The sequence below is a fragment of the Conger conger genome, chromosome 4 (assembly GCF_963514075.1).
Source record: "Conger conger chromosome 4, fConCon1.1, whole genome shotgun sequence".
Taxonomy (NCBI): Eukaryota; Metazoa; Chordata; class Actinopteri; order Anguilliformes; family Congridae; genus Conger; species Conger conger.
In genome coordinates, this window is record NC_083763.1 from 52055851 (window position 1) to 52082356 (window position 26506).

Sequence of the window (26506 nt, forward strand, 5' to 3'; positions counted from 1 at the left end):
CACGCACACTCTCACACATACACACACATGCATACTCACTCTCTCTCACTCACACGCACACTCTCACACATACACACACATGCCGCACACTCTCTCTCACACACATGCACACACGCACTCATACACACACACATGCACACACACAGAGACACACACACACTTTTACTCCCAAAGGCTAATTTCTCTGATGAATTGGAGCGGTATCAATACGGCTTGGTTTGTGATGTGTCATAGTTTGTGACACAGACGTGTCACAACAAACAAGGAGGACTCGACTCGTCGAGTCTTTTAATCTGTGGCTGAGCCTTTGATTGACACGTTGCTATGCGGGAATTCCTGCAGAAGGCGAAATCAGACACTGAATCCACATTGGAGGTTCTTACTTTGAAAAACTATAAATAATAAAACTAAAATAATCAACGGAGGCCGAGGCACTAGGCGCATCACCAGGCGGTCCGCTCGCAGGTCAGCGGTTCCGTCCGCGGCCCTCCTCCCTCCATCCATCGCACTCTGTCCTTTCTGACTTTCTCTGACTCTTGTTTTTCCATCCCCCGGTCCTCCCCTCCCGTGCTTCTGTCTCTCGCAATCAGCTGGCCTGGCGATAAGGCAGGGTCCTAGCAGCAGGCCATAGCTGGCCGCAGAGATCCCCGCATAACAGATTATCCCCCTGCCATCCCTTCCTCCCCTCCTTCCACTGCAGGGCACAAGATGTGTTTACCAGAGGAGCGGAAATAGCCAGAGTAGGAAGCTCGGCTCTCGGAAAACGGCTTCTTCCTTTAAACTCAGCAACGGGCCGTTATGGTCGTAGGGGCCGTTACATTTTACCGAATGATGTAGCAGTATGTTGTAGCTTGTGACTTCATTTTAAACCATTTAATTTATTCATATCATTTATTTATTTTATTTAGAATGATTTTTTTTTTGTTATTTAGATCACACTTTTATCCAAAGCGACTTACAGTTGATTAAACTAAGCAGGAGACAATCTCTCTGGAGCAATGTGGGGGTTAAGGGCCTTGCTCAAGGACCCAACAGCTGTGCGGCTACACCAGGACTTGAACCACCAACCTTCCAGGTCCCAGCATATACTGTACCTTAGCCACTACGCTACATGCATTTTTATTATTATTATTATTAGTAGTAGTAGTAGTAGTAGTAGTTATTTATGTATTCATTTATTTGTTTATTTGTTTGACAAGGCTGAATGAGATCTCACCCCTTTCACAACACCTTAAAGTCACGTGTGGTTGGCAGCTTTGGCGCAGTATGTTGCTATTCTGTGCTGTGACATATTTTCTACAGCTACAACATTGATGGAATTCATGACTGCCATAGATGAATGGAATATTTCACCTTTGACGCTCCCCCATCAACTCAGGCAATCTGCCTGTCAGCAAGTCACGTGTGGGTGGGTTCAGGCTTAAGGAGATGTGGGTGGGCAAGGAGGGAGAGGGGGGTCATCTCCATATCTATACAGTAGTCAGGGTCACTAGAGGATGGAATGGTTCTGAGGTACCCATTCTGTGCATTGTTTTTTGCCCTGTCAATGACAGGTCATTATAGCAGAAATTTGACACCAGAGTGCTGTTGTAGTGCCTGAAGCTGCCACCAGAGGGACATGATGACAGGAGACCTTTCCTCCAGAGCCTGAGCCATTCCGGAAACTATTAGAAAAGTTAATGGCAATGCTAATGCCGTGCCATATTAATGCGAACGATGAGCCTCTTTTACCTAATTACTATAATACTTTCCTTTACTTAATCGTGCTGTATGGTCCTCCAGGAGCTGGCTTTGTCACCCCTAATTACAAGGTTTAAAGTGTGCTAGCAGTTTGATAATTTGATTGTTTTGGGATCCTCTGTCTGAGGCTTGTTATGCTCTCCACTGTATAGAGAGCTGCTGTTCATATTGTTGACAGTGAGAAGGTCAACATTCTTTATTGTAAATTTTGCGATATTTATAAACTTTTCTTGCATAGCAATTGTATAGCAATGGCAGGTTTCCTGTCAAGGTGGATTGTGGGACTAAAACAAAATGTAAAAATCTATTATCCAGAACAGCTGATTTTACATATTTAAAAAGGCTTCGGGTGCACACTGAAAATATCATGTACAGCAGAAAAACTGTGATTTTATTTTATGACTGGAGGTTGCTGAAGGTGACACCTTGCAGTTCATTGCACTCATAAACAGAACGGGCTGTTATTATTGCCGGAAAGGTGGTGCATGGGTTTAAGGTCAGCTGTGTTACTCAGAGTGAGATTTTGTCTGTCTGGGACTCGCAGCCTGGAGAAATGGCCATGTCAGTTGGCGTTAGTCCCTCGCCTCAACATCTTTGTCTTGGGGTGAGCATTCAGGAAATGAAAAGAAGCGTCTCCCTAGAACCTGGGCATATCAAGTAGGACATTGAAGGTATTGGCTTTCCTGTTCAAGTTCTGGACAATGCTGATACATTGTATAAATATTGTGTGGTGACCCATCTCATGTAATTCATTTGGTAAGATTTTAACTATGGTTTTGGGAATGTGTTAGATTCTGCGGATGTAGGGTGTGGAATATGAAATTTGATTTGTTTTTGTACACTGCCTGGGCATTGGTCATCCCACCTCACATACTGTATATCATCTATTAAAGCTGCTCTATGCAAAATACATCAGAGGCTGGGAAAAAACTGGAATCAGTGATATTTAGCCAGGGGTGCCAAAAACAGATGTGGGGGGTTAGGACAATTCCAAGGACTAAGAACATTTGACCCATCTTTTCATGGAGCCCAAAGTCCCTGGTGGCACTGCTGTATGTATGTACTATGGCTAGTTACATTACAGTTATTTAGCTGATGTTTTTATCCAAAGCAGGAGAAATGTGGGGTTCTGGGCCTTGCTCTGGGCCCAACAGTTTTGCGGATATTTTCGTGGATACACTGGGACTTCAGCCACCAACCTTCCTGGTCCCAGTCATGCCCCTTAGCCACTAGACTACAGGCTGCCCCAACAGCAAAGACATTTCACAGTCAGAGGTTCCCTGGGTTAATGAACCGTAAAGCCGGCTTCCAGCATAATGACTTTAGCTCAGGTTTACAGAAGCCCTGGGGGGGTTATCACACTAACCGGACATCTAGTCAGTCTAATCACATTAAGACAAGCGCGTGGCTAAACGGGAAGTTACGCTGCAGTTCAACAGGAGAGTCCCGGCAAAAGAGACAAGTAATCCTCCTGCTGGTCCTTCTCCCCCCCACGCCCCGGGATTACACAGCTCCCTTACGGGATTGTCACGACACCTGTAAAATCGTATTTTCTTTCCAGCCCCGCCCTAATCTCGGCCGTGATAAATGTTGTTCCATTACGGGACCTGAAAAGAAAATCGAATCAAAATTGCATTAGAACCGCAACCGGCAGTGAAATGGGCAGAAACCTCCGGGGAGCGTGGGTTAGCGCTGCAGCGGTGGCGGACCGGAGCGGCTCGCCACGCTGAGTCGACGGTTTTTACCGTTTCTGACAGGACATTGATTGCGTAAGCAAGCAAAATAGACAAAAGGTTTAATGTCAGCTGAAATACATATTGACGGAAATTATTTCTGGTTTTTGGGACAGGTTTTAAAATGAAAATGCTGAAAGCATTGTCAATCAGGTTATGGTAATGCTACCGATAATGTGCTGTTCTGTTTATACAAATTGTGTATATTTTTTTCATCTTTTCATTGGCTGAGCCTGGTAAATGTAATGGTTGTCACCAATCAAACAGAGTGACAATATTACCAGAGTTTGCCATAGAAGATGCTGAAATCATACCTACATACGGTATAAAGTGAGCATCTATTGAATAGTATATGACATGTTCTCAACCTTGCTAGCATGGCAGTTATCTAAATATCGAATTAACAAGTAATCCAAAAGCTTTCTAATAATAGTGGTCCATGTTGTCATTCCCACATTAGTGAATTTTAACGATAAGTTCAGTTTTAGAAAATCTATTTAATCATTACAAGGAATATACTGTACCACAGTTGTATACCAGAGATGAATCATTCCATTAACCAGCTTCTTTCTGTCAAATGCACTATAAAGGCTTTCAAAGAAAAGCATTTAAAAAGTGGACTGTGAGCAGATGAGATTATTGGATCTTTAAGTCATTGATATGTCTTGAGAGACAATGAGCACATAATTAAGTTAAATACTCTGGATGCGGTAAATACTGCACTATTTTGTAATGTGAAAAAAAATGATAAGACCACAAACCATTTATTTAAAAGCTATATTCTATTATGTTGTAATAGAACCTGAAGTGAGTATTCATATCCTGAATTGCTTGCATGCTATTCAAGGGAAATAAAATGAACAGCTCTAATTTAATTATTTGTATGGAGTTTCCTGCCTATTAGTTTCCTCTTTATTGACTGCACATTAGCAATCACTGTATCATATGATACAGTACAGTATGCGCATTATGCCTGTTATTCAGTCGCAATAAATCTCAGACAGCCTTCCAAGTAATTTTACACTTTGTGGTCATCAGTATGGAAGTACATTAACTATTAGACTGGAGCTTTAGATTATAGTTACTTAGCTGACGCCTTTATCCAAGCTGTCTTAAAGTTGATTCAGCTAGGCAGGGGCCAATCCTCCCCTGGTGCAATGTGGGGTTAAGGGCCTTGCTCAAGAGCCCAACAGCTGCTCTGGTCTTGTTGTGGCTACACTGAGGCTTGAACCACCAAACGTCCCGGTCGGTCACAGTCCACTGGGCTGTAAGATGCTTGAGAGAATTTCTGCTACAGAGCTTTTTACAAAGATTTTTCTGGCAGTGGGAAGGTCCTACAGTCACGTGCATACAATGCTTAAGCCATGGCCTAAAAGTGCTGGAGTTCATCTGGCAGTACCTATGGCATACAGGGGTCTTATTTCATGTTGTTGATGGCGGATGAATGTGGCTTTGTATCCCCTTCCCTGCGGGGGGTATTTATAGTGTATTTGTGGTGGTAAATGCCTCTGGAATCCGCAACACTACCGGGATCTGTGCATCTGCTGGTAGCTGTGGCCTCTAAGGTTGCCAGGCATGCTAGGCCTGACAGCCTGGAGCCCCGATGAAGTGGGTGCCCTCCGGACCAGTACAGGAGGGGGGTTGAGTGGGCACAAGTGCACCCTCAGATTCCTGAGGCCACCCGATTTTTAAGTAGGGACAAAAGGCCCTCTCCCACAGACATGCATATATGCACGTGCACACACATGACATTACATTATAGGCATTTGGCAGTCCAATTGGTTTAATGTGATGAGACAAACAAAAAAAAGTTTCAATTCAACTGTCTTAGCAACTTTAACACTAGCAGTAATAAGACAAGTATACACAAGCGCGAACACTACAATTAACAGCTTACGTAGCCAATTAGAAATTACGGGGAGGTAGGCAGGGGTGGGGAGGAGTGCAGTGTGAAGAGGTGCCTCTTCAGTCAGTAAGCGGCACATCGGCGAAGCCCACGGGAAAAGGACGACAAGTTTTATCCGCGGTCCGCTTTTAGGAGCGGGAACCGAAATAGAACGCAGGAGTGAGAATGGGGGGGGGCGACACCACGGCGACCGCACCGCAACAACACGGACGGCTGGGAGCGCTGGCAGGGGAGGTCTCCACCTCGCTGTCAGAGGGAATCCATCCAGCGCGGAACGAACCGTGAAGGTTCTGTTAAGCAGGAGTTCCCTCAGCTGTGCCGTGTAGAGCGTTGTCCTTCAGTGCAGGAATGTGCTGGCTACCCTCTCTGTGCACTACGACCTCAGTGTCCTGTAACAGGACTAATTGAACCGCGATGCCCTCGCTGTTCAAGTTCACCTGTCAGGAGTTATTTTTTATCGTCGGTAATCTGAGTTAAGACAGGGAGCCTTGGGACACAAGCTCTTTACCTGGCTGGGCAGGCTGGAAACAGTAGAGTTCACTGTAAAAAAGCTAAAGTCAACCTCAGCAAGTATTTTAGTCTTAAATATAGACTTAAAATCTTATTTCTACGACTTTTTTGCTAAATAAGACAAAAATATTGCCAATGAGGTGAGACAGCTTGACTCAATTTAAGATTTGCCGACGGGCTAAGAACATTTTCAAGTAAAACGCTAACAAGCTAATATGCTGTACTTGAATGGAAAACTCTCATTACAAGACTAAAACACTTAAGACAGTTTTTTTGCCGTGTGATGGACCTAGAAACACTTGACCAGATCTCATGTTTGTGGAACAAAGCCCTGGCATAGTCGAGGGGGAACTGTTACCTGGTATGAGTCGGCTTCCGTGGGTGTTTCAAGGAAGGTCCTTAACCTTCAACGGACATCGATATGTTTCCTGGCCCCATATCAGAACAAGCTCTCCTGTTGCTCTTAAACGGGAGAGGCAAATTCAGCAAGTAAGTCTCACATCAGTAAAGTCTATGTAAGGACTTCTTACATCGATAGGACATTAACAGCCGTGTCTGTTCAGGGCTCAGACTGGCTTGAGTCACACAAATTATACTTTTTGTATTTGTCAGTCTGCTTTTTTAATGCTGAGTCCAGTATATCCTTTGCAATTTGGACACCATAATTGCGGCAGGTTTTTTTTGTGCTGACATTCATCAGTTTCCATGGCCCATTATAGAAGCACAGGAGAAATTCAGCAAAATTTAAAACAGAAAAGTTTTGTTTGTCATTTTTGCCAGCGTATTCTGCAAACGTTGTTCTTTGAAGGAAAAATGATTGAACCTGAAATGTGATGATGTGGTAGTTGCCCCTTGATTTCTTCTATGGTGACTCAGAGACCACATGTGCACGTGTCACTTCCTCCTGGTTGGCTTGGTCATGGTGACGGCATATCTCCAGATTCTCTGAAGCGCTTCCCCTAGCCCTTCCACGCCTCCCCTAGCCATGCAAGGGGAGGTCATCTCACCCTTTAGTGTCTTAACCTCTTGGTACTCTTCATGAGATCTGGCCTCAAAATGTATCGCACTGTAGGCTAGTGGCAGAAATCTGGTTCCAGAATGTTGTTCAGTCTTTGGTGAAGCCAGATTGATTGGTCAGTGTGATGTTAAGTAGTTATTTTGCTTTTGTGCCTCTTCCTAAAACCATCCATTCCTAAGGTAACATCACACATAGAATGATGACTATTATGATAACTAAAACGATATAGCCTAGCCAATAAATGTGTCTATAGCAAACAAAATGCATTTTGACAATTTATTTTTATGAGTATCGGATTTCCACTGATTATATAATTTTGTCAAGGAAAAGGTTTTGTTTATATACTTCTCCTTGTATAACATTTTATTTTTTGGAAATCCAAGTAAAATGGGGTGCTTCCGATGTGTTTTGGAAGCCTGGGAAGATATTGTAAACTCTGTCTCGAGTTCCACATACTATGAAACAGGTTAAAATATGGTTTGACATTAAACGTTTGAAAAGTTATAAAATTATATGAGAGCTGTCTGAAATTAGCTAGGATGTGTCCTGTGCCAGTCCCCAAGAAGCTAAGGACAGAAAGCACCTGAACATGTTCTGGAATTGGACAGGAACTGCATGTGGATCTTCTGAGTTCTGGCTCCAGTGTGTTGCACAAACTCAGAAGGAGGTGTTGGGGCATACTGAACCATTTTATACGGTCTACGGTCAGAACTGACTCGTGAGCCTCAACAAAGAAATCAGCTAGGTCTTTGAAGATGAAGTAGAAGCCTAGCGCAGTTAAATAATATTTGTTTATCATTGTAGCCTTGAGGACTTAATTCTGTCTTGTAAATGTGTAAATTCATGTGTCATAAATTCATTTGCTTTTTGATGTGTGTATCACTTCTGGGCTTTGAACTGTGACAAATGTATTGTGAAGTCCTGTGTCAGCAGGTCCTCTAAGCAACACATTTCTGTATTTTTATTGCATTTTTCTAGATCATCATTCCTGTATCGAGAGTAATTTCCTGCCATACCTATACTGATTGAATTGTGTGCCACAGATTACAGCTTGAAATGCAAAAGATTAAATGATATCGTAACATATGGTAATGGCTTTATGGGTAACATAGGGCAATGGCAAAAGTAGGCCAATACATATGTATTACTTTGGATTTCATATCATTTCATTTTTCATTTGAAGAACATGTACTTTCAATGATAAATCTTCCCTTTTGAATAATATTTGCATCTTGGGGATATTATTCAAGGACTGTAAATGTATTCATGCTCAAATTGGTGTATAATTGGTCATAAAAGACAAGATATTCAAATGTCAAAAAAAAGATTTAATTAAAAAGTAAGTGAGCACATTATCAATGTTTCTCATCTGGGCTTTAATTAGTTTATGCTTGTGTTTGCCGGCTTTTATGTAATTGCAGTTAGCCTATTTAAACAGCCTTGCGGTCCCCTATAAATATGTATACTGTAAGAAATAGTGAGTGAATCCCTCAAAATGAAGACATATGCTTATAATAGTGTCATTTTGCCTTTGGGTCATTGTGAAAGTCTGAGTTTTTCCTCCTTCTGCAGAAAGATGTGATCAGTCTATCAGAGGGCAGCACAGTGGACCTCCGAAAGCCAGGAGAAGAGGAGGACGAGTACTCCGAGATGGCGGAAGAGGCCATGGACCCTGAGAACTGCTTCCCTGACTGTAAGTACTCTTCCTCAGTCACTGGCAGGGAATGCTGGGGTTGTCCTGTGTCATCACAACATGCGAAGCATCGGGCAGACAGCATGCTGGTCTGTCTGAGCATTGTCTCTTACCATGCTTTCTGATTGGAGAGTCTTCCTCCATAATGTAATCTTTTAATATACAGTACTCTACATAATTTGTAAATCCTCATTAGTGACTAGTGAACAAATTAATGTTAAGTTGTATCATCTATGTCATTATCCTCAGTCAATAACTGTGTGGCCTAATACTAATTTCATTGTAGTATTTGTGGACATAAAACATTTATATCCAGCCTATGGTTTAATACCTTTCATGCAGTCCTGGATATCCCATCCAATCTTTATGACCCAGCTATCAGCTGTTTCAAAACATAGCTTGAGCTGGTCAAACCATGTCAAGCCGGGAGCTGGTCTGAACTGGTCAACCAGCTACCAGCTGTTTCAAAACCTAGCTTGAACTTGTTTTTTTCAGCAGGGTACTGACCATTTGCTGACCATGAGTGGTCGAGCACTAAATGGACGTGGGACACTAGATGTGTCGCTAACAACCTACTAAATTCTGTGTTGATCTTGGGATGACAACTGGTGTTTTTGTATGTATTTTATGTTGATAAATGAGGCCCAGTGTGTCTACACCAGTTTAGTAGAATGGTGAATGAACCGATCCCCAGAAGGCCTGTAATATGCTGGCTTAATGAAAGGAAGCTTGAATGTGATGATGCTGTAACTGCTTGGCTGTTTGTGGAAATTAACAGGGTTTTATTACAGACTCTCATGCTTAAAGGTCTAGTGATCATTTTAAATACTTGGTTTCTACAGCCTTGTTTTTATAAGCAACATTCCTTGGGGGAAGGAATCCTCATGGTCCTAGTAGAGGACATTCCTCCCATATCAAGAACTATATACTGTATAAAGGACTTAATTTAATGCATGAATGTATTTATTATCGTTTTTTTAAATATGTTGAACTAGTATTTTACTATTACTCAATGCTAAATAGTGTGTCAAAGAATGTATATACATTACAGTTGGATTTATTCCATTATTATTATTATTATTATGTACTCTTTTCAAAGAATTGTGTCCATAAGAAAAAACGGCTTGATTTGAAGAAAAACATACAGTAGATCAAACATAGCAGAATGCATAGCTGCAGCCTCACCATGGTATTATGTGCACATTTGATGGTTTAATAAGCAGAGGCTTTTTGTTGCTTGTCGTAGTAAACACCCAGCGCTGATTGTGGTGATAGCAGACTTCCAGGAGGGAGATACGATAGTTGTGTTGAGTTGGGTTTGTTTGCACCCTCCGTTTCTGCAGCGTAGGTCTGTCCTGTCATGAGTACAGCTGGTGAGGCGAGCACGGTGCTGCTAAAATGCATTACAAGGGAAACTAACTGCACCGATTTAATGCTGCTGACAGCTCACGTTTCCCCCCCAAACTGCCACATGCCCGGACTGAACAGAAGTAACAAGCGCGCACATAATCCGTTCTTACATACTGTACACGGCTGCAGGTTACATAACTACAAAACACCGAATGGTGCTGCAATGCAATTCTGTTAGGCTTCGGAAAAGTCTCACTTAGTGCCGGTTGTTTCAAAAGGGAAAATTATTCCACAATGTAGCCTCAAAGCGCCAAAGGGTCGATAGGATGTTTTTCATAGTCAAATTTATGGCTGCTGTCGGACCGCTTTAGCCGCTAACATGCCATAAGAAAGTGAATTAGTTACGCTGCTGACCTCTGTAAACTGCTCCTTTCAAAATGCTGACGCATTTTAAAGCAATCAAAAAACATAAAGATGGCAGAATTTTCCTGTCCATACGAGGACAAAAGAATGAAAACAAAGGCTGCTGCATGTCTCACTCAGTTAAGGAATGATGCTGCAATGCATGGATGAGCCAGACAGCCTTGGATTGAATCCGGACCATGCCAGTGCTAACTGTGGCCGGTAACTCCATAGGGCAATGTACAATAGGGTTTAAGGGTTTCGTCATCAGGAAGCATTGTCGGGGTAACCTGCTACGAGCCTTCTCATTCTTGGAGGGAAAACATTATACATTTGTCATAAATATTGATGCATGATTTGGGAATGGACCACAATGGGCCACTAAGCTGCAGAACCATGATAAGACTTGTCCAGTTTGAAAAAAACAAAACAAAGCTTACGCATATGTTGGGAAACAAAATGGGTAGCTGGCTTACTGTAAGTTATATTACACATGAGTTAAAAGCAGGCTGAGATGAAATCTGCAAGGGGCTGCAATCCATTTCCAGCATTTAAACCATTGCAAGTACCAGGAAAAAAATCGATATGTTTCAATCACAAAGTACAATTTGGTGTACCATACACGCAACTGCACTACCAGAGAAAAGGTGTGCAGTAATTTTATGACTTGAGATGGTTCGTTCCAAGGAATGTTTGCTGGCTATTCTTTTATTCGTCGCTTGCTATATCTGTGCCCCTATTTTGTGCACCAGATTGAAAATAATCCCTTGTAAAAATGACGGCCAATTTTTTATTTATTTTATTGAGTCAGTAATTGCTCAACTTCAGAAATAGATATGAGCAAAACCAGCCCAGAGAGACAATTTGACACCAAGACCTGTTAGAAAAATAAAGCCTTTTTGTGATTGAGCCACTTGGGACCCATGTGTTAGTACCTTTCTTACTTCGCACTCGCAAAACTTGCAAAATCAGACTCTAACTTCTAACTTCTTAACTGCAATTAAAATAGTTGTGAAGAGAAATGCGTGATGTCTAGCTTTGCCCCTGCAAAAAGGTGCCGCATCTGAAGATTTTGTACTATACTCCTTCAGACAGAACAGATTGTTCTAGAATGAAAAATGAAATGGAAGTCTTTACGGGTATATTTTTAAAAAGCACCTGGATCTGTAAGGAAATAAAACCTTTAGACAGAGATAAATGAAATATCTTTGGGAAGGTGCATTTGATATATGTCATGAACGGCAAGTAGACTTGCCCTCGGTACACTGTACGTAAATGTATAAAATTATTTCACCGCGGTGGGTTTCCTGTGTGGTTAAGCAATCCTGATGAGACCATTATAACACATTGCCGTAATCATTGCCTCTCTTGATGTCTGCTTAATAGCTGTTAATTGCTCACCAACATAGGCGCCAGTGTGCTGAAGTGTCTGTCCATGGCTTTCAAAGAAAAGCTGTACCGTGTCATTACAAATTGGGTTGCGCATACCCTGTTACCATAATCCCATTATCAGGTTGTCAGGCAATAAGTAAATTTGGAGGAGCTGAAATCCCAGTAATGGACACAGTTAGATAACCATTGAAAGTTGTAATGTGATTTAGTACCAGGGCTCCATTGTTATGGAGGTATGAAGGAAAGCTTTTAAAGAGTAATTGATACTGGGGGCTTCTGTTGAGATTATCCAAGAACATGTCATTATAAGGGATAAAGATGGATTAGGACGAGGGGGTAAGGTATGTCTGGAAGGGGGTCTCCTGAGCTGTTGGTTCAGTGCTGCTCCATTGGGTTTCATGGGAGATTATCATGAGGGAAGCTGTACGTGTGTGTCTGTGTCTGTGTCTGTCTGTGTTTGGCTGTGCTTTATGATTGTGTGTGAATTTTCATCCTCCGATTACATTATACACACTATAGAAGACTGTATGATCTGTATTGCCACAGGCCTTGAATTCCACTTGGCTGGTATTTTCACATGAAAATGTTTTATTGCACTATGTCAAAATAATTGTCTAAAAATGTACAAAATGTAATTACATGGGATGTATGACTTTAATATCGGTACAGTAATGCAGCTCATGTGATATGCATTTGTGATGACCTGTATAAGAGTGTGTGACCATCAGCTTCAACTTTGCAATATTGCAGTCATTGAGTACATGGGATGCCCAGGTGGTGGGCAATGACCCAGTACAACAGTATCAGTGTGGGAATGCTGGTAGACAATCAGGTGGGATTAACGCGTGTTTTATCCATGACAGCTTGTGTCCGTTACTGCAAGTGCTGTGACATCAACACCACGCGGGGATTGGGTCAGATCTGGTGGCGCTTCCGTAAGACCTGCTATCAGATCGTGGAGCATAGCTGGTTCGAGACCTTCATCATCTTCATGATCCTGCTGAGCAGCGGTGCTCTGGTGAGCCTCCGTCTCTGACCTCTGACCTATGACCTCTGCCACACTGTCCACTGCCTGGCATAACTCGGGGAACCAGCTGGCCCTTAACCCAGATATTATGTTTTAACCTCTTGAGACCCTGCAATTTTGGCTTCCCTGAGCTCTATACAGTATTTCTCTAAACATAAGGGACGCTCAATGAAAGTGAAACGTAACATGTTTTTGTCATCCAATTTGTTTTATAACTGCTTCTATGTCTGGGGTCAAATTGACTCCAACAGTTTGAATTTACACAAAATTATTGCAATATAGAAATGTTGACACTTGTCAATTGTCGTCTCCCAAATGACTAGCCTTCTATTCATAAATATGAAAAATATGTGAGAAACATCTAATTTTAGATACTGAGGTAAGTGAAAGTTTGAAATTACCAATATATTTTGTCAATGTTTTAACATTGCTGCCACACTATTGCTTATTCTAAGAAATACATATAGTTATGAATATAGAAGGCCAAACATGGAGCAAAACCATTTTTTTTAATTATGTGCAGTATGAAAAAGGAAAGAAAAACCATTTCAATCTGAGTTTCAAGGGTCCACTTACAGTAAATATCCAGCTGTTCACCTCCCACTACCTACAGGGTATTATCGGCATTGGGAGAATTATAATATTCCTTCTTTGTAATTAATGTCAGTGTTAAGGTTTAGAACAGTCAGGTCTATGTAGGAAAAAAAAACATTTGATTGAGACCTACAGTACAGTGCTGTCAAGTCTCAGAGAAGAATTAACTGCAGTCTCCTCGATAACTAATAATTAAACCAATGCTCCATTCACAGCTACAGAAGGGTCTCAAAAGATTGTACAACACAAATAAATAACATAAATCTGACTGAGGAAATCAAGAAGTACTGTGCAGGAAATGCTGCGTAAAGGGTTAACACATGAGCGCGGGGTCTGTCAGGGGCTTTGCGTTCAGGCTTTGGTGCACTCGCGCGCAGCTGAGAGGAGTCGGGTCAATGATTGGCCAACGCTTCTCGACTCTAATCCTAATTAGTATTCGATCAACCCGGGGCTGAACAGGAGAGCTTCAGCTGCTACCTGCGCTCCCTCCATCCCTTTCTGTCCGAGCAGATATATGTCGCAGTGAGCATTTCCCATTTGGGCAGTGGGCAGGAAGCATTGCCCATGTAGCAGAAATACAAGGACAGCATCATGTAAATCCAGCAGACCGGAGCAGGGGGTCGACGGTCGGCGCGTTTCACCGGGGAAGGCTTTGGAAGCGGCACGCTTGCTGTAGCACGGGCTCAGGAAAGCCTTTTGAATTTTTAAAGGATCACCGTTTTCATTTTCATCGCCATTTACAGTACCTGGTTTATTTTCGACTTGTTTTTTAAACATAGTTTATTCCCTGCAAATAAATTCTATAACTCATATTATTATGTACACTTGCTTATGGTGTATTTTTAATGGTGAAGTGATGAAACAATTCACTGAAAGTAAAATCGTTCAAATGTGTTGTGATGTGACAAATATGTATGGGCCAGCCACCTGTGCAGCATCCTACACACAGATGCAGCAACAAATAATTACATAACCTCAAGTGTATTGATAATTATTTGTATATATTATATTATTATGTAGGCGGCACGGATGGTGCAGTAGGTAGCACTGCCGCCTCACAGCAAGGAGGTCCTGGGTTCGAATCCCCGTCGGCCGGGGCCTCTCTGTGCGGAGTTTGCATGTTCTCCCCGTGTCTGCGTGGGTTTCCTCCGGGTACTCCGGTTTCCTCCCACAGTCCAAAGACATGCACGTTTGGCTGATTGGGGAGTCTAAATTGCCCGTAGGTATGACTGTGTGAGTGAATGGTGTGTGTGCCCTACGATAGACTGGCGACCTGTCCAGGGTGTATTCCTGCCTTTCGCCCAATGTATGCTGGGATAGGCTCCAGCCCCCCTGCGACCCTGATCAGGATAAGCGAGTTCAGATAATGGATGGATGGATGGATATTATTATGTTTATAACTTATATAGTAAAAAGTTAACATCGTCTTAAGCGACAATAGTCAAAATGGCTGTAACTGCCTCTATATCCCAAGTTTTCAGACTTTTTGTTTTGTTGACAACCCTGGGATGAATATTCATGACAATTATATATCCATTTATGATGGACAGGAGGGGTGTATTTTTCTGGACTAACAATTAAGTATGTTGAAATGCTAGAGCCCAATGGCTTGTAGTTTGTGGTGCTCAGACTGTTTCTCTATTTGTGAAAATCATGGAGCCGGTCATGCCAGGTTTCAGACAAAAACAATATTCAGCCATCTTCTGTGTCTTTCTTTAAGGGTAGCCATATAGCTGAATGATTTGGGAACTGGGCTTGTAACTCAGCTGGGGGCTGCCATTGTCTCTTTAAGCTCTCAAACTCATGGCCATGTGTTTGCTGGTTTTCATTTCAACAAAATAATTCAACCAATTGTCTTAACTGATTCCAATTATCCATTCAGCCATATGCATTTAACTGCATGAAATCACATAATATATGCATCAGTTGTTATTTAGACAACACAAATAACACATTTCATTTTACTGTATATACATTATGTGCAAACCTACAGCTCCAATTCAGCAAATAATTGAACTAATTATATAAATAAACCAGCATACACACAGCCATCCGTGGCACCACTGCCATTAAGCCACATATGTTACCTGATTTGCTTCAGTAAAAATATCCAGCTGTGCAATATGATTTACATGTAAAAATAGTATCTTTGTAAGTTGGTCTTTGTAAATGATCTGGTAAATATCTCTTTGTTCGCAGGCTTTTGAAGACATTTACATCGAACAAAGAAAAGTGGTAAAAGTTGTGCTGGAGTTTGCGGACAAGATCTTCACTTACATCTTTATTCTGGAAATGCTCCTGAAGTGGACAGCCTATGGCTTTAAGAAGTACTTCACCAATTACTGGTGCTGGCTAGATTTTTTAATTGTTGATGTAAGTATACCATTTTCTTTTTCTCCAATGATTCACAAAAAGCATTTTGAAATGTGGTGACCTTACATACTGTAGATTCATTGGATGAAGCACTGGTAAGGTCAAGGAGCATTTGCCTGTATGACTAACTGCCGAGGAACCTGATTTTAACTGCCTTCATTATCTTCGACTTCCTTAACAATTAAAATGTACTGTTAGGAAGCACATGAAACTGTAGGTACAGTACAGTGGTAGGAAAGGCTTGTTTCTGACAAGAAACAATCTACAGTAGTTGCCTTTGTCTTTAAACTTCAGTCTACGTACGTATTTGTTTGTGCCTATAAAACTCCCAAAGCCCTATGGCAAACGCTAACCAGCGATTTTGATGATACATCTCTGAATGTGCTTCTTCCTGTGAATTTCACAAGGATTTTTCACTAGGTAAATAAAATTAGGGCACCAGACAGAAACCCCAACACTTCATAAATAAATAAATAGAGTGGAATGCCTATAAATGTTTCCAAAATAACTCAAATCTAATGATATGTATGGCAACTCACTTTCATGGGAATTTCGAGGCTGTCATTGAGTTTAATCTCACATGTATAGCAATATCAATTACAATGGGTGATGCGTATGAATGTTACAAACAGCCTATGTCTGTGCCTGTCTGAGTGATTTGGCATCTTTTGTGAGTGTAATTGAGAGGTCCCTATTCAGTCGCTACTTCAGTAATACATTTGACTGTGTACATTTCATGCCCTGCCCTTTCAAGTTAGTGTAGGTAATGGGAAAACTGTACACTTGTTAAGCAGTTAATGGCCATAACTTTTGCTTCTGAGCAATGTTCAGGCTTTTGTAATGAAATTTCTGTTCTCTACAGTTCCTGCTTGAATGCATGTATGTGTCTGAACTGTACATTGTTCAGGCCTTTGTGTGAACATAAAGCCAGCGTTTTCAAAGAGCCTGATAAACTACTTGTGGTTAGATGAGGGGGAAGATGATCTCATTCTGCAGAGTAATTAGAATTTGGCACTTCTATCTTATTTAATGTCACTGTGTGTCAAGTATGAAACCACTTACCACAATTAAAAGTTAGATTATCCTTTGAAAATATAAAAATAACATAAAGTAGGACTTTAATTGTTGTTTGATTGTGCCCTGTCAAAAATGTAATTCAGCTCTAATGTAGGCTTGGATATGCTGTATATTGTCAAGTACCGTTTCACAATATCTGGATTAAAATAGTATAGCAAATAAGTGGTGTGTCTACCTACAGATGTAATCAAGAACATTATACTGAAACCACTTTATTGACTGTCCCACTGTGTCTTTTGAGATTTTGGGATTTGAATCCCGGCTTCTCACTTGTCCAAATATTTGTTGGACGAACGCGTTACCAGTCAGCTAAAGATTAAATAGCCTCCAGCCAAGGGCAATACCGTTCTTTTGAATTTTAGGGTTACGTTATCAGGGAGCGTTGCCTGGTAACCTGCTACAAGCCTTCGCTTTCGCTGCACTTCAGCGTGCATACAAGCGAACGAGCCGAGCTAACCTGCTACACTACAGCTAACTGGGGCCTGCAGAGAGGGTAGCACATTATTAGCGTTCCCCAGGGTGGGAGTGTTGATGCGATTGTCCTCATTTCATTGCTCACCAGCTATTCTTCACGTCAATTGTGTACTTTGAGGAAGCCATTTGATTTTCAGTACTCCCCAGAATTGACATGGTGTCTCAGTGAACTGAATTGGCCTAGCTTCTGTTGACCACTCCAAACTGGAAGAAAATTTTAATCGAGAAAACATTGTGAACAATCAATCCATACATTGTCCTCATAGACATGAAAACATGGTCACATGTGCTAATGGGCTAAAATTATCAATTGTATAACCTTAATGAGGCCAATTAAGCAACTGCAAAGTGACTGCCACATTCAAGAGACAACACTCCAATGGGAGCTGAAGGAAGTGATAAACAGCCCCAAGAGTTTCCTGTTAGCCTCATTCACAGATTCAGCAGCAGAAGTTAATTTTTAGTTAGTTTTTTTATGAACTGACTATATAGCAGGAGCAATGGGCCTCATTCAAGAACATTTTCTTTATAATCATATTCTTATCATAAATTACTGTTTTTAATGAAGGCCTCATATGGGTGTGCCACGTCAGATTCAGCAAATGCACCTTAATTCAGACAACTGTCCTAAATGAAGATGTCTGTTATAATACAGTATACACGGCACTGGAGGTGGGTTCTGTTGGATAGATGGCTAATGGGACTAACTAAGAACAAGGGATGACTAATACCTGATCGGATAGACAGTGGTTCCTTAGTTTTTGGCAAAATATAATAATATGGCGGGCTTTTGATGAACTTCTCCTAAACAATCCACTGAAATACATTTCTGAATATTTGAGATCCGATTCGGTGTGCCAGGCAAGTTGCGCTGACATGCACTGCAAGGCTCTTGTTTACATGACTCATAAGACAGGTCGGGACTAATGTTGTTCCTACTTCAGGAAAAGCCAAATTCTCTTAAATCACTAATTTTAAGAGATTTAAGAAGAAATCTGTTTGTACGATTTCCTGTTTGTACGTGGTTCTTGCATGAGGCCCATTGCATTCTGAAGGCATATAACCTGCCACCACAAAGTTCTGTCAGCATTTTACTCTGCCATGGTAAGATGGTCAGTTTCGTATTTTCCATTTAGTGTAACTTTCATGTGCGATTTCAGTTGTCATAGAAGTATATACAGTGGCTTCAGAAAGTATTCAGACCCCTTCACTTTTTTGCTCACTTTATTGTGGATAAAATGACTATTTTTACCCAACTTCCGACATTCAATAACCCATAATGATGAAGTGAAAACATTTTAAATATTTGGAAATGTATTAAAAAAATTGTTACATAAATATTTTGACCCTTTGCTGTGGCACTCCAAATTGCGATCAGGTGTTTGCTTTAATTATCCTTGAGATGTTTCTCGAACTTGATTGGAGTCCGCATGTGAATTAATTAATTGTACATGATTTAGAAAAGCACATACCTGTGTATACTGTATAGGGGCCCACAATCCACACTGCATTGGTTATTGGGTGTAGATTGATGGGGGAAAAAAAAGACAATTTTGTCAATTTCAAATTAAATCTGCAAAAAAAGTGATAGGGTCTGAATAATTTTGGAGGCCACTGTAGCAAGAAATCTTTTGAAATTCTCAGTGTAACACATCATTTAATTTACACAGATCTCACTGATTGGCCTCTTGGCAAGCTATGTCAGTTTTGACCAAATTACCGCCATGAGAGTCCTCAGGACCTTCAGGGCATTGCGGCCATTGCGAGCGGTGTCCCGGTTTGCTGGCATTAGGGTAAGGCCTACACTGTCCACAGTGCCGCACCGTTGGTTCTCAACTGTTCACGTTTATTATTTTTCCTTCTGTTGCCGTCATTTTTCTTGATAAACGTAACCACCCATTTCCTTCCACAGGACCGGGAAGCAGCTATGGGCAATCATTTCCAGGCTGTAGTGATGAGAGTGAATTGTCGTGTTTTGTTCGATTACCGAAAACGTATTTTACGATTCACATTATTGGACCAATAAGCATGTGTGCTTTACAATTTGAATCCTCTTCAGCCTGGATATGTTCATCGGCAAAAGAAATACCCTCTTACTAATTCACGACTTTTGTCTTTTGAATTCATTTACTAATTGATGCTCTGCTTTGCAGCCGATACAAGGAGGGGGAAGAACGTGCTCCTGCAGCCTTTTGAAGAAGCCACTTGATTTCCTCTTACTTTAACAGGAAGTGTGTTGACAACTTTTCTGACTGGTTATGGAGCCAATCTAATGATCGTGGTTCTTGAATTTATGTCTCCATGTAGGTGTCTTTAGTCAGCCTTGTAGCTAACACTCTTGGTTACTCGGAATTTGGTGCCATCAAATCACTTAGGACCCTCAGAGCTCTCAGACCGCTAAGAGCCCTGTCCAGATTTGAAGGCATGCGGGTAAGAGTTTATTCTCTCTCGCCCTCTCTCTCCTACTTTCCCATTGCTCTCTTTCCTTGTGAATAGTGGTTTAACCCTTCTGTTGTCTTCATATCATGTATACACCCTGTGGTCACAGGGTCAAAAATGACCCACCCGAGCCCCAGCCCTGTTATAAAGCCTCTCCGTTGAATTTTAAACTCTTAATGAATATGTTTTCCATGTAGAAATAACCATCATCATCAATTAATCTGTGAATAACTGGTCCAGAGAGACTGTATCATACTTTTTTCTAATAATAGCACTATCCCAGAACAATTCAGAATTCTTGCCGGAGAAATACAATTTTGGGGGTTTTCATTGTTGCTAAATTTACCATATGATTTTTGAACCTGATGACAACAGGAGGGTTAAATGTGTATCATACATCTATTGTTTAGATGTTCATGTATGCATTCCCCACAACTGTGAATGCATATCACTGTGCAAAAGTTGATATTGGGTGCAAAATAACTCAATATCATACTAACTGTCAATGATTAGAAGAGTTTGATGACAGTTTATGCTAAGACCTCAAATCCGCACTTTAGTCTTCCTTCTCTGATGGTGACGAGCCAAAGCCTACTCTCTTAGTTCCCCAGATTACCATTTTATGCCCTCCCCCAACATGAAGCACAATAATTTTACACATAAAGTATAAATTTGAATAACTAAAGGAGCTGTTTTCATTGCCTATGCGGTTTCATTTATCAACTTCCATACAGTCAAACTTCCAAACTATTCCTGTCAGTATTATAATTCTAACAGTCAGCATGCCATGTCACAGTGTTGTTGTTTTTTAAAGAACTAATAAGGGAAAAAGCATCTAAACAAATCCAAGTGAATCTCCTGTGTGCAATACCTAGCAGTATTATTTCATTACACCGTGTAACTGCAGAAGATCATTGATGGGAATGCTTTTACCTAGGATGTAGAAGACACCATGACACCATTTCCCTCCTAACTTCACAGTATTAATTTTCATTTCATTCAAACTGAATCCATTTCATTGCTTTTTGCTTTGCTCTGCATTTTTTATTTCCTGTTCTAGAATGTAAATATGTTCCCTTTATCTCACTCAAGTCCTCTGGGCCTTTTTTTCTGCTCCTAAATGTAAAATAAAAAATCATATCCTGATTGGAACAAGATGCCCTGATTGGAATATCACTAAATGATTAACATTATCAATGAGTGCTCAAATTCACATTCTGCAGTTAATCCTGTTTTTTGGGTGAGGGCAAATAATGTCAGCTCCAGAATTATAGGCACCTTTAATGTAAATTAAGAAAAAAAGATGCATATGGGCCAGTTTCACAGACACAGATTAAACCTAGTCCCAGACTAAATTCAATTTTGAATGGCGATACTCCATACAAAACTCAATTTAGTTCCTGACTACACTGAATCTGTTCTGTGAAGCTGGTCCTGTATGTTGCAGTATGTTGAATTCCAGTCTTTGCCATAAACATTTATGTGTTTAGAATTCTGTCTCTGTTCTAGTTTGTGTTCTTACTGCATTTTGCATTTTGCCTATCTGATCCGCTTTGATTAGTGGAGATTGATATTAAAGGATAATATAGGAGACTGGTCATTTTTGTTCAGTACTGTCAACATATCCTAAGAATAAAGTTGTTTCAGTGAAAAGTACAAAGGCCAGGTTCTTTGTAATGAAGAATTATACTGACCAAAGCAACAGTCTGTCTCTATGACTTGTTTTAATACTTTTTTGGACGACAATGGAGTTCTATGACTTCTGGTATATCGGCGTTGACTAGATTGACAATAACTGTTTGTAGGATGAATTAATTGAGATTTGTACAAAAACATTATCGGTTTTGGTCTTTTCATGGGATATATTGACGAGACTGAAAAAAAAAGAAATTACTGGTCTTATCCTTTAACTGTATCAATTATTTCCCATTATTGTATCATACTTGTAAAACCCTTCTACACAAAGTCCATGACATTTACGCTATTGGAAATGTAATAACACCAAAAGTTCAAAGATGGATTGTAAATGTCTAATGTGTATTAAAATATTATCCATGAGTTACTATGCCAATCAAATGATTCTCATTTGCCCACATGAGGCAGGTAACAGGGGGCTAATGTGCTGTTTGTTGTGTTTCTATGGTGACAGGTGGTGGTAAACGCCTTGATTGGCGCCATCCCCTCCATCATGAACGTGCTGCTGGTCTGTCTGATCTTCTGGCTGATTTTTAGCATCATGGGAGTCAACCTCTTTGCGGGGAAGTTTGGCAGGTGTGTCAACAGGACCGGGTACATACACAATGTCTCCATGGTCAACAACAAGACAGAGTGTCTGCTATTGAACGACTCACAGTTCTACTGGTCCAAGGTGAAAGTCAACTTCGACAACGTGGGTGCGGGCTACCTTGCACTCTTGCAAGTGGTGAGTATGGCATCTCTTTCTCCTGCGTAGTTGGGAGACTCTTTTTTTACATTATTCATGTTTTTCTGTTGTCAAATGTTTGATTTTGTCAAAAGCCAAAATCAATCAACAAATCAGTGGGACTTTATTTTTAGCCATGACAGGCCCATTACACAAAATGTCTGCTCTGCAAGACTGCCAGCACTCAGTGTAAGTTAGTGGGTGCAGTAGCCTAGCAACAAGTCACTTAGCTCTGTTCCATCACCTTCTTCTGGCTTCACTCAATACAAACCTTTCATTTGCATCTAGAAATAGTCTGCCCCCAGGCATTCACAAAAGCCTGTAATTACCGGTAACCAAGGCAAAAGGCCAACTGTGCTGATTTCTGCTGATAAGCTTTCACTTGTCTTAAAGTAATCCTCTGCTTTCATTCATTTTTACCTCATACACTAAAAATGCTTCAATTTGAGGAAGTCCATATATGCCATTTCCACAGCCTTTGTGTCAGAAGTTTTAATATCCACTGCATTCATCCTCTGATTAATTTTGACATCTTTAGAGGAAAAAATATAAAGGTCCAAGTGAATTATCTGGAAATCTTTTCTGCTCTCTTTTCCTTTCTCTTTCTCTACTTTGCTTATCTTTGAAAGGTAAATTTAAATTCTTCCCAGTAAGGGGCTATGGCCCCTGGCATGGTCCACTCAAGTCCTCTGTAGCCATCACTGTAATATCCTGTAGACTTCTGGTTTGAACAGGAATCAACAATACCTGGAAAAAACAACGAACAACAATACACTGCTAATTGAGTCACTAAAAATATTTATGTTACAGTGTAAATGTGTATGCATGTTGCAGTTCAATTACCTTTCTCAATCAAGTATACACTTCTTATAATCAATTCTTCTTCAGTTGATACTTTCTAGCCTACCCAGTTACTGTTGTCTGAAATGAAGGATTATTCATTGAAACTATAATTTACTTGCTTGTTCAATTAAAGCAACATAAAACAGGTACTACACATGACATAAAATGTGTGCCTACAGTTGGGACAGGCTGTAAATATTTTTATAACAGTAACTGGGTACAGTATGCACTGATTCCTTTAGTTCAACTCTTCCTGTTTTTTCATGAAGTAATTCATCATTCTCAATGATAACTTCATCACGTTCAACAGTGTAAGGGTATCATTCACTACTTTTTTGTCTTCAGGCTACCTTTAAAGGTTGGATGGAGATCATGTACGCAGCTGTGGATTCGCGTGGAGTAAGTATAGTGCTTTGCGAAATTCCTCTGCATTTATTTGTGATCAATGTAGTTGGATATACTGGATTACACTGAATCATCAAACTGATTCAGTGTAATGTTAAATGTTCAAGCAGATTAGTATAATGTGTAAACGCAGCAAATTGTGAAATATTACAGAATAACAGAACTTAGAAACTTGTCTATTAGCCTTTCTATACAAGTTGTCACCAATTGCATTTGCAATGTATGCATACTTCTAGTTGTAATTTAATTTAATATATATGTGTTATATATAGCAAGTTCCATGCAAGACTGTAACACAGGTATTTCCATAAATTTAGCAATAAGATAATTGCATGGTTTATTGGATAAATCTGGATGTTCTTTATAACCCAATAAAACAGGTGGAGGAGCAGCCTATCAAAGAGACAAACCTGTACATGTACCTGTACTTTGTCATCTTTATCATCTTCGGGTCATTCTTCACCTTGAATCTCTTCATTGGTGTGATCATTGACAATTTCAACCAGCAAAAAAGAAAGATAAGTATCTCAAAATTGTATTAGCAGAATTCCCTCGTAAGAGCATTATTTTTTCATTCACTATTGATATTATCTGGAAATCGTAAAAATAATTGAACAGTGTAATTTGACAAATAAATTTTGAAATCACATGATCTCCTACAGCAACTTGTTCTCACTTCAAACTCGTCATACAGTATATTATTGCTTGGGCACTATATGTGAAGGAGTCATTTGGCGTCACTTCTGTATCCCCGTAGACTTCAGTAGAAACATCTTTATTTAATGCGAATGGTAAGCATGTTATTTCGACAACAAGGGTGAAAAGGAACAGTGTATCTTGCTAGACCATAACCAAAATTACAATCTAATATCCATGTACTGATTTCCTAAAGTTAAAGTTAAACATTGTTTATTTGTAGTGTGTCTGTCTATGGGGATACCTAAAGCATCCAAAAGTGATGCCAAATGACTCATTTTGCATCGTATAGAGACACAGGCCTTAGACTGCACCCAATGACGAGTTGGGAATGAGACCACATTGTCTACATGACTGCTAAATGTGCACACTTGTACATGCACCAAAAATAATTTTGATGGGATATGTTTGTACTTAGGTGGACAGGATATCTTCATGACAGAGGAGCAAAAGAAATACTATAATGCAATGAAGAAGCTGGGATCCAAAAAACCTCAGAAGCCTATTCCAAGGCCAACGGTATGTACAGATAGAAATGTAATGTACTGTATATGTCATGCAGTATATGGTTGTTACATGCTTGGCCTGCATTTAAGATTGTGCCTTGGGTCCATATGCTTTTGGCAACCCCTCGCCATAAGGCTGTGACAAGATGGCATAACAGTTATGTCAAATGACATAAAACTGTCATACTTTTATTGTTAAATCTTATGTACAGTGGTTTCGTGTTTCATTTGGTGCTCCCTCCCTTGGAGACCTGCCAGGCAGTGGTTTTTCCACAGCAACTATGTGTTGTTCACACAACCACTACCAGGTGGCAAATGTGAGCACTCTGAAATACTCCAACAGTAGGGAGGCAGCAATGTCTTTTTTCATCATGCATTATCATTGTAGAGCTAGAATGTCAGTTTCAGGAAGTAAATGCAGTCAACATAGGGGAATTTGATGAGGAGGGAACATGCATTAAACACAGAACTCTCATATAGGTCTCAGGTAATAAAAGTATTAACCCTTTCCACTTTGCCCCCCCTAGAAGGCAATTTGCACCTAGTTCGTACTAGTCCTATGAATATATCTCAAAACCTATTTACTGCATACACATGGTTGAAGACTTAAAAAAAGAAGAGGCTTGGACCATTCAGATATTTGTATAGAATTTTCCCAAAACTGCACCCAGATGCTTCAAGCGTCCCCAAATCTCTCTAAATACAAAGCATCTGCATATATTTTAGACATTACATTAGAAAAGCTTATTTTTCTATTAAAACAGATTTTTTTTAAAATAGAAAATATAAACAAGATTAACCTTCCCATGTGGTTTATTCACAAATGTGAGATTATGTTTTTATAAAACATGCCCAAAGTGTCCAAAAAGCTCCCTAATGAGGATCACTCAGCCTAATGCTTTCTAACCAATCTGCATCACATTTCCAAAACCGTTTTTGACCCACTTAAGTAAATGAATCTGACAATGCTTATGTTACATTAAATTTTATAAAATCTGATTGTCAGCCTTATGGTGAAGGGTTCAAGTGTAGTGTTACCATTTTTTTTTTAATGTGGTTTGCCTGTGCTTGTACTGAAAAAAACAATGTAATATCCCTGTTGTTTTATATAAAAGAAAAGCACATTATTAATTCAGCAAACATTTCCAGAATGTGTTTTATGAATTATGTAATTCCAGCATGCTTGTTAACTGTGTTCAAAGAGGAACCACTAACAATAGCCTGTTGTCAACCATCTAGAACGAACTGCAAGGATTCTTCTTTGACCTGGTATCAAAGCAAGCTTTTGACATCATAATAATGATGCTCATCATCCTCAACATGATCACGATGATGGTGGAGACAGACGAGCAACCGAAGAGCATGGAGGCCATCCTCAACAAGATCAACCTGGCCTTCATTGTTATCTTCTCCGCAGAATGCCTCATGAAGATCACTGCACTCCGTTGTTATTTCTTCACCGTCAGTTGGAACATCTTTGATTTTGTGGTTGTAATCCTTTCTATTGTGGGTATGTAAAATACATGTTTCTAAACTTTTTTGTGAATTCAGAAATTTGGAATCCTTTTTATGTGGATAAAGGTGCATGCAATAAGAATATTATAGTCTAAATGGTTTGATGATATTGATAATTCAAGCTATCAATATCATCTGACTAAATGTTAAGCTGTAAATTTTTTTATGTTAATAATACACATTTATGAAAGTTATACAAAATATCTCAAAGTCACATTAATTCACATTAATGGAGACATAGGATCTGAAAGCAACAGAGTAACAGTGGGTAATTGACTAAACTGACGTGGGTATACTGGAGAAATGTGCGGATGGTGACTGGGGTGGGGGTTGGTGAGTGGGATTGCAATCACCTACCAGGGGAACCTCCAGTTTGTACATGTAACAATCA

The 26506-nt window shown here is 40.2% G+C and overlaps 1 protein-coding gene across 1 annotated transcript in view; it reads left to right on the plus strand.

Moving 5' to 3' along the window:
* scn5lab (sodium channel, voltage gated, type V-like, alpha b) overlaps window positions 1-26506 on the plus strand; it is a 110332-nt gene that overhangs the window by 82188 nt on the left and 1638 nt on the right. Inside the window, exons 17-25 of the mRNA XM_061238718.1 lie at window positions 8480-8600; window positions 12608-12762; window positions 15565-15738; window positions 19597-19719; window positions 21878-22150; window positions 23339-23392; window positions 23779-23920; window positions 24513-24613; window positions 25840-26110. Coding sequence (XP_061094702.1) covers window positions 8480-8600; window positions 12608-12762; window positions 15565-15738; window positions 19597-19719; window positions 21878-22150; window positions 23339-23392; window positions 23779-23920; window positions 24513-24613; window positions 25840-26110 — 1414 coding nt within the window. The remainder of the gene's footprint in view (window positions 1-8479; window positions 8601-12607; window positions 12763-15564; window positions 15739-19596; window positions 19720-21877; window positions 22151-23338; window positions 23393-23778; window positions 23921-24512; window positions 24614-25839; window positions 26111-26506) is intronic.